General features: G+C 32.0%; 1 protein-coding gene across 3 annotated transcripts in view; it reads right to left on the bottom strand.

The window, feature by feature from the left end:
- LOC127735977 (MMS19 nucleotide excision repair protein homolog) overlaps window positions 1–12,634 on the bottom strand; it is a 168,239-nt gene that overhangs the window by 97,005 nt on the left and 58,600 nt on the right. For 2 of the 3 annotated variants that reach the window (XM_052246458.1, XM_052246459.1), the window contains exon 26: window positions 12,127–12,225. The exons of the other annotated variant lie outside the window; for it this stretch is intronic. In XM_052246458.1, coding sequence (XP_052102418.1) covers window positions 12,201–12,225 — 25 coding nt within the window. In that variant the 3' untranslated portion in view covers window positions 12,127–12,200. Of the gene's footprint in view, window positions 1–12,126; window positions 12,226–12,634 lie in introns of those variants that run through there. 3 annotated transcript variants of the gene reach the window in all.

Genomic DNA, 12,634 nt, shown 5'->3' with positions numbered 1-12,634 from the left:
TGTGGTATGAGTGCCAATGGGTAACTTTCCATCCAAGTCAAAATTTATAAAAGTAAACCATTATAGGTCAAAGTACGGTCTTCAACACGGAGCCTTGGCTCACACCGATCAGGAAGCTATAAAGGGCCCCAAAAATTACTAGTGTAAAACCATTCAAACGGGAAAACCCACGTCCAATGTCTTTATCATTAGCCTGTAAGATAGATCCAACAGTAGACCTGACAATCTGACGTTCACAAAATGTAAAGGTTGTAGAATAACAAGAACTAACAGGAACTAACAGGAAGATATTTTTTTACACTTCATACCGTATCAAGTAGCGCACGATATTGACATTTGCAAAAAAGAGAGCTCATAATAGAATCTTCTGATACGTTTATATAAAAGTCTTAAAACTTTTCGAGATACTTCTAAATTTTACTATTTCCCTGTTAGCGTGTTAAAGTACCATCTACGAATGATATTTTCTTCAAATTCCTTTACTGTGGTTTAAATTATGATATTCTTATGTAACATATTCAACGGTTATATGTGTAATAATTTAGTACATTTGAGAATGAGTAATCGGATTAATGAACGTCTTTTTTCATTAACTAAAGTCCAGGAAAATATAATAAAAAAACATATCACAAAAGATATTTTTATAAATCTATTTTCTAACCTTATTACTATGATTATACGTATCTGTTTAAATGAAATGACACTGCGTTTATTGCAAAAATAATAGTTGTGCAGACACATGGTTTTTCCATTAACATTTATGATGAAGTAACTTTTGTTTCAAATTTGTTTTTCAACCTTTATTTAAAGGTTCATAAGTTTGCTTTAACAAAATGTGTATGAATGGTTTGAAATTTCAAGGTTGGAGATCAATAATTTCGATTGATTTTTACAAAACTAAAGCAAAGGTCGTTTTAAGTAGGCCTATTTCAAAATTCTTAATGAATAATTTGACAAATGCGGAAGTAATGCAAGTCAAAAGTTATAATTAGGATTGTGTATACAGCTTATCAATAGGATTATCAAGGTGATTGTGACTAGTGTACAATAGGCATACAAAAATTATCACGGCTAATTAGTTTACGAATATGAGAGAACTTTTGACGTACTAATGAATGTTATTTTAAGAATATTTAAATAACAAAACAACTGTAATCTAAATTAATGATTTTAGAAATAATTCTAAAATATTTAATAGACTGAAGTGAAAGAAATATAGATGCATCTTTGGAGAGGATAACTTAAATATCATGTCTATAGTTATAATAACTACCGATATCATTTTATTTATTTGTTGGAGATGTTCCTTTCTGATTTTATGTTGTTTCAACACTTATTTATATTGTTCACCTTTCATTTCGTTTCTTTTATTGAAAATAAAAAGACTTTAATAATAAAATCACATAAAATATAATATTGGACGTGAAAGTGCATAATCTATTTGAAACCACTGCAGTTGTCAAAGGAAAATTAAAGTTTCTAATTATTAGATCCCTTTCTTTTTTATATTCACACAGCATGTCAATACAATTATTACTCAAATGAACCATTATTATTATTGTCTTATTAGTTTATTGTTCAGTTTGTTTATTATGTTATGAATTATTACATTGTAATTAATCAGCCCTTCAAAGAGCATCTTGATTGGTTAGTAAAATTATCCGTATCTGTTATCAGAATTACGTTTACAATGAAGCTATCGAACCAGGAGCCTCACATTGTAAATTTGAAATCATGCCTTTTTATTCCATAAATGCGTTTCATATGTCGTTCTAAAAAGCACAAATCCAGTCCTCTGTACTTGTCTGTATTGTGTCATCACCGAAAACGTACTTGCCATGATCAGATTGACTAGTACTACTATTGAAACAGAATTTGCTTTAATTACTCCTGGTTTTTGTGAGGTTTGTATTGCTCAGTCTTAAGTTTGCTGAGAAGTGTTTAATAGACTGGTGCTGTGTCGTTTCGTCGTTTTTCTTTTTGTTTTTTGCCTTGATTTCGTTTGGTTTGCTTTCTTGCCTTTTTGGTATTTTTTGCATCTTGTTTATGGAAAATATTCAGTTAGTACATTTGGTTTTAGTTTTGTTAAAATTAATTTAAGTAACATCTTAGACAAATATCTTAGCAAGACATAACTTAAACGTATTGTATAGACAATTATGTATTGGTGTAGACTATATATTAACAGTCAGACATGTTTTAAGTTTTTTCAGGTGGTTGCTGTCATCCTGACTTTATAAAATACAAGAATGGGGTATAATTTTCATGAAATAACTATCCAACAGAGATAAAACAAACAATAAGTGTCTGTATGCCTTCAACATGAGCAACAAAAAAAAGTATGACACATGTAAGCTATTAAAAGTCCCAGTATGACAAAACGACGACAGATGAATAAATTGCTCCAGATAGACGCGAAAATTATATTGACAAAATTGATTGCAGATGAATTTGGCTATTCGTTTAAGTCTCTTTTTTTGTCATATGGCTCCAGACCATGACGTGTATTTAAGCATCCCTGGCTTTCAAATGTTTAGGTTTAAGCGTTTCTCGTGAACGTAAAGTCAGCGCTATGTACGCACGAAATATTTGAAGTGTTTATTTTCTGTGTATATCCCATTTCTGTTGGACTATTAGTCCCCGAGGGTATCATCAGCCCATTAGTCAGTGCTTTGGTTAAGACATGATTTATAACATATACTTATTTAAAATTTGCCGTTTTCATTTCTAGCACTGGCTAGATACCGTAGTCAGTGCTTCGGTTCTGACATGATTTATAGCATAAACTTTACTTTTTTATCAATAAAACAAATAAAGATTGATTGATTGTTGGTTGCTTAACGTCCAGTGGCAAATATTTCATGCATATTCAGGACGAGAACAAGTTCACAATAAATACAATAGGTAGGTTCTGTAATAGATTAAGGGATTATGGTCGGAGATAATTAGACTGCCACGGGAAATGGGGGTATATTGGATAGGGACAGAAATTTAGCCTTGCAACAGGTCACCTACGGACCCCTCAAAGAGTTGTTGCAAGGGTTCTTAACGTGCAAAGAGCGTGGCACTCTCTTTACACGAGGCATCGGATTTAACGTCCCCATTCTGACCGGACGTGGCTGCAAATTTGTACATCCCGCACAGCCAAACGGACGCCCCACTTTAGCACGGGTTTTACTGCCGGTCGGAGGAAGACCAATGGTGACCATACTTCTATTCCCCAGTCACCCTTGGGGGTAAACAAATAAAGAAACTATGGTTCTAACTTCCTCAGACAAAAAATGACCTTAGTTGAATTATTTAGGTTTCAGCATTCCTGATGTAGCTAAATCCAGAAAAGCGGTTCGGACGAACGAACTCTAAAAGTGTTTACTTCATTTGCAGGGTTTGACATGTTAGTGAGTGTTCCACTCTAACCTTACCTTGAAAAGTGAAGTAAAACCACAACGTTAACATAGGATCAAAGTATAAAAAATATTTTAGAAAGTGCTTGACTCATTAAATGGGTACGACGCATAAATTATTAGATAAAATAGAGTTAAAAGACCAAAAGCACCAATCTAAAAGTACTCGTAGTCACTGAAAACTATTTAAACGCCTATAAATAAACTCTTTTATTCCAGCATTTTAGCAGATCATGTATTTATGTTGTTGTTTACAGTTTTTGTCTACCTATTGTAGTGCAAAGGAAGTTTACATCATAAATTAATAAATCATATTTATTCAGACTGAAATATAGATCAGAAGATGAGCCTGAGCAACGCCAAAATAAAATAATGAACTGGATGAAGTTTTAAAATGAGAAATTTTATTTGGCCTTTGAATTAGCTAAGATGGTAAACATTAAATCTTTTATTTCGTAGATGATTTTTATTTATTAATTAATACGTTGATATTATCTTGTCCCTTGACTACAGAAATAAAGATAAACATGTCAAAATTCACATATTTAAAGACAAAATATCCTTCTTTCATTAGTTTTTGGTGAAGTTTCATGTGGGCCATAACTTTACCACAATAGAAGAATGTCTCACATCAACACTCTTGTATGCTATCATCGTGTGGTAAAATATATGTTTGTTGTTAGAATATGGCTTATATGTAAACAAAAATATAAAAAATATTCAATTGTGACGATTTCGAAAATTTTCCTTAAATTCACGGGACTTGCAAAAGCATCAAAAGCAACAGTGAAATATGTCGTGATTGATAATCAACAGACTGAAGTCTTATGAAAACATTAAACATGTTTATCGTATACACGTTTTATTAACATTTTCGGACTAAGGGGCTACGAAGTTACCGTGTTGCTTCACATTGGTTCAATCATCGACTTTTAATGAATGCATAATGTTCAAGTTATCAAATCAATGTCAAAGAAAAGGCATTCATAACAGATAACCCACTTACAACTGCTTTCCTTTGTAGTTTTGAATTAGGGTAATAAGTGGGTATTTTCAAAAATGATTATTGTTTTACTTTAACTTTTCCTTTGGTCATATTGTTTTCTGTTAGAGGTTTTCTTCCACTTATAGTTTTATATAAGTCCTTACGTATATTTACTGTCCTTTAATTAAAACCTTTAACAATAGTTACGCACTTATGTAAAAATGAAATGTACTGCACTTTAATGTGATCGGTGGGAATGATTTTTAAAAATAAAATATTCAATACATAATAAATATTTAAAAATTCAACAGTATACTATAACAAGAGCGCATTTCAACATACAATAGATTTCACATATAAGGGCATACGATGCAGTGTTGGTCCCACGGTGATTATTTTACGAAAATATGCATGCAAGCTATTTTTAACCTCGTCAATTCTAATGTGTATAAAAATATACCTTTATGAGGTACTTTTAGAGATAAATAGGGCCATAATCTTAGACAGTTACCAAATATTTTCGGTTTCTTTTACATTCCTATCATTTGGATGGACACACTTCACTTTTTTTGTTTCAAAAGATGTTTTGTAAAAACATTGTGGAATATCTTTTGTACATAAGTATGATCCAAATTAGCTCAAGCTCTCCAACTTTGCCCTTTTTAACTTATTTTTTATTCGTGCGTCACTGATTAGTCTTATGTAGACGAAACGCACGTCTAGCGTATACGATGTTAAGCCTGGTGTTTATTATATCATGTATATGGTGAATTTACTTATGTAACAAATCTTTGGAACTCATTTTTTTTTTTTAATTTTCATCATTTTAGAAAAAAAAGGCAACTTTTTGCTGTATATTTAGTTAATTTATGAATAATAAATCATCGGTTATTTATTTATAAAGATTGGTACATATATAATTAGACCAAACGTCGTTTAAAAAAAGAGGGTTTCATTAAATCGTTTTTCAAGCTCATGATTTAAATCAGTCGACAAATTATCCCCCCCCCCCCCCCCCCCCCCCCAATATGTCACAGTTTGACGTCGCAAAAAAGTAATATTGTACGTTTACGACGTAATTAACTCTCTTTAACTATATTGTATGTCCTTAAAGATAAAACCTCAGTTTTCAAGATTTTAAAATTTCAAATCTTGAGTATTCCCATATAATTAACACTACGTTTACATCATACAGCAAGACATAACAGATTGTCCTGGAAATTATTTTCTGACTCCAAGCCTCTGAACGATTTATTAATTGTCAAAAAAAAATTACTGGTAAATCGATGATGGCACTTCAAAATGTAAATTCAAATATATTTATGTTAATAATTCTCATTTGTCAAAAAAAATTAACGGTACCAATGCATCAGACGCGCATTTCGATAATATATGTCTCTTCAGTGATGCTCGAGGCCACAATATTTGAAAATTCAAAACTTGTTAAAAAATGAAGTGCTAATAAAACTAAACGGACAAAAAGTATTGCAAAAGCCGAATGTTCCTTACATTTTCCCGTTTCTTTATTTAGTGATATATTGTCAAAAAGCCAGGCTTCAAATTAGACTGATAAAATTATAGTTTGAAATAATTAAACTTAGATACTGTCTGGTTCACTCTGTGAAATGTATGTTCGGAAAAAATATAATTTAAATTGTTTTATCTGTTAATCTTTTTTTAAATTCCAAAGAAAAATACCAATTGAATTTCACCGATGATCACAAAAATATCTTACTTGCATTTACACAAAAGATTTTGTGTATAGTTTTCTATAGTGTTCCACATAATATATGGGTGACTTGCATTCTTAATATTATTGATGTAAAATAAATGGCATGGCGTGTCTTTCAAGCTTGTTCGCAAATCTTTTATATAACATTTCGGATGAAATATATGTATACGTGAAATCCAGGGTAAAAATCCACCACCATAGACATCTTCTAGCCAGAAAAAGGCACAAGGGTGGTCGCTTCATACATTTCTCTTATCACGTCAGCGGACATAATAGAGGATGGTCCAGCACAATAAGGAGGAAATGTTGCAAAAGGATATTCAGTCGGAGTCGTATACCATTTAATACGAGGTTTACGGTATGGTTTAATACCTATAAGATCCAAACATTCTAAAACCTTAGTTTTGTTCAGTTTATTGCTGAGGTAAGGAATTAGAAATGGAATGTTAATGGTGATATCATCGTCAATTTTTACGACATAAGTCACATTGTTGCAGAATGTATGTTACATTTCTGTAGCTGTCTATAAAATTTCCTTGTATATATAATGTCTCTGTATCTGACACTTTCCTGTTCAACTTCCTTTTGTTGAGTATCATTCATGCTTTGTCCAAGCACAAAGACATATTTAATATGTTTATTGTCAAATTTTGAAATAGATCCAAATGTATTCCTTATAACCTGACGTTCGTCAAATTTGTATGTGGCTGAATAAATAAGAACTAGCAAGAAAACATGTTTGTTTTTACACTTCATACTAGTATTAAGTAACGAAATATATCGGTGTTTGTGAATCAGAGGTTCCATCAGTTTATCGGTTGATACATTCAGATAAAAGAGTTCAAATTCCGTTGAGATACGTCGTCCATTGTATCTTATGACTTCCCGACTTCTTTTTTTTTGTAATATAGAGAAAACCTTTGAAGCAAAATTTTACAAAATATATATTTTTTTAAAATTGTTAAGTAATTTACTGAATAATTGTAAACTAAAAACCATAGAAATAGTACAAAGGAAATTTTTCAAAGTATTGCTTTCCTCATTTTCATAACTAAGAGCAGCGCTTTATGTATTAACAAATGGAGTCATTAACTTAAATTCGTGGTTATAGATTACACTTTGTTGTCTTTGTGTGTGTGAATAATGGTGGTATCGTATGCACATTACGCCCAAGCTTAAATTAAAGAGGTTCCTGATACATAAGAAGTTAAAAATATTTTCATTTACACTTGTTTTGTATTTCTTGTTTTTGTTCCAGTAATCGATAGCTATTAACATAGAGTAGATAAGACATGAACACGAATCTTAAATATTTCCCTTGACTATTACCTATTGTAATGTGGTTGTTAAATTTGATAGCTGCTTTCTGTGCTTCTTTGTTAAATGTTTGTTTGTTTTGAGATTGTGACACAGTGATGACTGCTGACCCATATTTTGACAAGGTTACCTGTTACGTCTGTTTTGTTCACACATCGTTGTAAATATATCGGAATTTGATGCGACTGTCATACAAGTGAGAGGTTTAGCGCTATAAAACCAGGTTCAATCCACCATTTTCTACATTTGAAAATGCCTGTACCAAGTCAGGAATATGACAGTTGTTGTCCATTCGTTTGATGTGTTTTATCATTTGATTAGGGACTTTCCATTTTGAATTTCCTCGGAGTTCAGTATTTTTGTGATTTTACATTTTTTGCATAATTGTCAAGTTTTCAAAATTTAAAGATGACATATGTTTTCATCCCTCAAAAACAAATTGTACATTTTGGGGACGTTTCTCTTTTCCGTCTTTTAAAAAAATAAACGTCTGTTTGTTTTAAACTACGCGTATATCGTTTTTTAATATCAAATTGAATGTAAAAGCCGTAGGTTGTAATAATATAACTGTCTTGCATATCATATAAACAAAGACTGAACAACACGAATCCCACCAAAAACCGGGGGTAATCTCAGGTATTTATCAAAAATAGAGTTTTAAATTGTATCTATTAGATAGATTTATATCGGATGTCTATATTTAAAATGATCACCTGTTGCACATCACGACATAATAAACAAACATATGTTCGAACATCAACAATGACATCTGTTTTCATCCAATCGGAGGACAGATTGGTGAAAATACACACACTGCTAACATAGTTCATTAAGGATAAAAGCTACACATTCATAACTAATAACCACTACTTGGGAAATAAGTTTATTTCTATACGGCACGTCGTTTCATTTTCTAGCCTGCGAGACTTAGTGATCCTACCTTGCGGCGACTAGAACATATATCAAACTTTGATAAAAGTTTATATAAAACTTAGACAAAATCTTTTTCGAATGCAAACGACAATAATATTTTTATTCATCCATATTAATATAGTGATAAATGTTTTTTTAAGTTAACATTTAGATAAAGCCTTAATAAAATGTTTTTGAGACATGAGTATCTTTTCAGAAGTTTATGAAACTTTGAAAAAAGCTTTTTGGTTTTTTTTTGTAATATAGAGAAAACCTTTGAAGCAAAATTTTACAAAATATATATTTTTTTTAAATTGTTAAGTATTTTACTGATAGAGGGACATTTTTTGCAGTCAATAATTACATACAGTATGGGGTTAAACTGTTTATACATTTGTAAACCGACATGGAATGTTACGAACAAGAAATATCATCTGAAGACTAGAGTTGGATTTTCTGTTATCTCTCAGTATTTTTGTGAAAATAGGAGTTGAAGGTCATATTTGTTGCCTTTAATATTCATAAGGAGATGTGGTTTGATTGCCAATAAAACATCTGTCCACCATGATCAACTGGTTTCATTTTCTGGAAGGTTGAATAAACCTTCAATTTGTGTTTATTCCGAACTAGTTCGAAACCGAAACTAGTTGTATATGTTTTTTTAAACTGAATCCAGCTTCCTAAACTTATCAACCCGAAACAAAAACAAAAAAACCAACAAAACTTCAACCAATCAACAAACCGACACCTCTTAAAGACAACGATACATTATTCAATACCGCAATAGACAAAGCTAACATCTTGAACATACATCATTAATCAATATTTACTAAAGAAAATGGCAAGGACGTACCAAGCCAACAGGTAAACAATACCCACCAATGACAAGAGATAAAAGTCACAACAGAACGCGATAGAAAATTATCAAATAAATGCAACCCGAGTAAAACCTATGATCCTGATAAAATTCCTGCAGAGATTTTAAGGTAATGTCCTGATGACCTAGCAACCCTACTATGCATTGTTTAATACTAGTCTTAGATCTGGTACTGTATCAGAAGACTTGAAAGAGTCAAGTGTTACAACAGTTTTTTAGAAAGGAAGCAGATACGATGCAAAGAACTAAAGACCTGTGTCCTTTACCTGTCTATGCTGTAAATTCCTGGGACACATTCTTGTCAGTAACACCTTGAAACACCCAGACAACTATAAAATACTGCCATCACGGTTTCATAGCAAGACGAACTGAACTTATCACGCAATGTCATGAACTAACATCACTTCTAGATAAAAGAGGTTATACTTTCTAAGGCCTTGATCGTGTCCCACATAGACGACTACTGAACAAATTGCATCATTCCGGAGTTACATGACATACAAACAAGTGAATCAATCATTCCTATCTGTTCGTGCCCAACCAGTCATCATTGAGAAAGAATCACCCGAGAAAGTTCCCGTGGTCACTAGTCCCCTAAGGTACTGTATTTGGACCGTTTCTATTCCTTTTATTTATCAACGACTTATCTGACAACATAACATCTGATGCACGACTATTTGCAGACGATTGCACAGTATAGAGAACAATAACATCACTTGCTGATACTAATTTACTGCAGGATCTTTACACACTTGCAGAATGAGAGAAACGTTGACCATGGTCTTTCAACCACAAAAGTGAAGTGTACAAAACACCACCAGATCACGCTCACCAATGCCTAAAAAACATCATACAATCTTAAGTTCTGGAAACATCAAGAAGTATCACATCGATAGATTAACCAAAAAAGCAACCAGCAGGCCAGGATTTCAAAAACGCAAAGTAAGAATATGTAATTGTGAAACAAAGACAAACGACAATAATCAGATCGAACTTAGATTACTGTGCAACAGTAAAGACCCCTTATGAAACAAAGCAGGTGAAAACAAATTGAGATGGTTCAGCATCGTGCTGCCCATCATGCCACTACTATAGGAACACCAGTAGTGTTGGGTAGCATGTTAGAGGAACTTGACTGGGAATCATTGAAAGACAGTAGGAAGAAACTAAAATTGACACCATTTTACAAAGTGGTAAATGATCTCGTTGATGTACCATGCGACCATTTTCTCACACCAATGTCAGCAAGAACACGTTCAGCACATATCAAAAAGTTCTGGAAATACTCAACATAGATCAATGACTAAGTACAGTTCTTTTTCAATAACAGTGACCGCCTGGAACTCTTGACCAGCAACAGTAGCTAAGGCTCCCTCTTTGGTATCCTTCAAGAGGATGCCTCCAACTCTCTCTTAATAGTATGTTTAGTCCTCCATTAGCCAAGTAAGTGAAATGATGGTCTTGATCTGTGCCAATGGTGATTATTTCCCTGGTACCGCCATGAAAGTGTGACTGGTTCAAGCCAGATGATTGCAAACCAAAGGGGTATAACCTTTCATCATACTTATAAACTTGCTTTATATATTTAGTCTCATCTAATGAATTACTCTATTTCTTAGCCCACTGGAAGCGCTGAATATTAGTCAAGATTGACAGTTCAACGTATGATGTAGATGTAGACAGCACTTATTGCGTAAATGACATTTCAATTTTCATGATCCAATATGTGCTATCTCATAATAATGTTGCAAAAGAAGTTCAAGGGCGATAGATTTCCAGGATGTCATAGGACTCAGAGATCATGCCTTTAGTGATCATAATATATGAAGATTCTTACTCAATCAGTTAAGCTTGCATTTATAATGTGACTGGTGATTCAAGTATTTAGATTTCACAATGTAAAGTAGTTAAAAATATTTCAAAAGGTACTAAATAACTCAAAATACATTTATGACAATAATGTTGACCTCTTGGTAAATAACAAATTTTTAAACCTTCAAAGGCACAGAAACTATAATGATAATAATTTTCAGTCGTCATGATTCAATCTAATAAAATGTGGCACTGGGCATTAAGCAACCAACAATCAAACAATCAATCAATCAATCAATTTCAAATGGTGTGATAGTTCAAGAATATATCAAAAATATTCCAGCTTTACTCGGATTGGTGATTGCTTTTAAACAACAATAACCATTGACAATCTTGGGAGTCATAAAAACTTCATTATACATATTTTAAAATTATTTTAATCAGCTAATTATTTTTCTTAATTGACTTGGATTTAAAAGGCTCATACTATCTTAATCAAGCTTAAACATTTTTAATTCAAATTTTAAAAGCTCCTGATCAAATAGTTCCCATTTTTTCTGACTGCTAATTTCTGAATCCCACTATTAAAAAAAAATATAACTACACTAAGAGTTAGTCTATGCATCTAGAAAGTGACACAGGATTTGTATATAGTGATCATAAAGTCCATACAAACAATCCCTCAGCAGTATGAATACAGGAGATATTTGATATATATGTCTATGATATGATAACAACCTAACATTATGTTTTTTAAATCCATTTAAATATCTACTTTCATGTACCGACTACAACAATAGACAAGTGTTAAATGACTAGCTCTAACCAGACTCAAGTCTAGAAAAGTTGAAATATCTATTATAAAAGGCTTATAAACCCAAACCCAAACCTAAGCTTGATTAAATGACTGCCTGACAAGCTGAAGTCTTTCTTGCATAACAAAAATAAATCATATGATATGGCCTGCTAATATATAAAGTTATTTTTCAGAGCACTGTGAGCTTCAATATGTTTTTAGTTAAGTGTGTCTGTTTAGATCTGACTATTCCAAGTTATGATAGATTCAGTAATAATATAAAACACAATGAACAGGATAATATAATTTATTGTGATGATTCAATATCTTCCTTGAAATTCAGTCTTCTCGGTTTCATTTACCATTTACTTTGAAGTACCAAGGAGGAACCTAAAAATATAAAATGGAGTTGTAAAGTTTAATTGTCTATTTGTTCATTTAATACAGTCAGTTTATATAATGCTGTTCTCATCCCAACTTTAAACAAAACTGATTTTGTTTTTATTAAGAGAAAGCGACATTACCATATAAGAAATATAAAACACAGGTCTAAGAAGATAAATGAGGAGATATAATAAGAAACAAAATTATAAGAATAATTTGTCATCCTTTCAAAATTTTATTTTGCTAATTTTATTGATAAATGAAAAGGATGATTAAATCTGGACACTTTGGTGCAGAAATGTCACTATGATGTCACAAACATATAGAAATTGACCTAATGGACCCAAAAAGGCCATTTATGACACAAATAAGTACAGAAGGCATAGGGTATTGCATACCACCTCTAATAACACTA

Source organism: Mytilus californianus, unplaced genomic scaffold (genome assembly GCF_021869535.1).
Source record: "Mytilus californianus isolate M0D057914Y unplaced genomic scaffold, xbMytCali1.0.p SCAF_3, whole genome shotgun sequence".
In the NCBI taxonomy this organism is placed as follows: domain Eukaryota; kingdom Metazoa; phylum Mollusca; class Bivalvia; order Mytilida; family Mytilidae; genus Mytilus; species Mytilus californianus.
The sequence above is the reverse complement of the archived record's forward strand: the minus strand, read 5'-3'. Positions and strand labels throughout refer to the sequence as shown.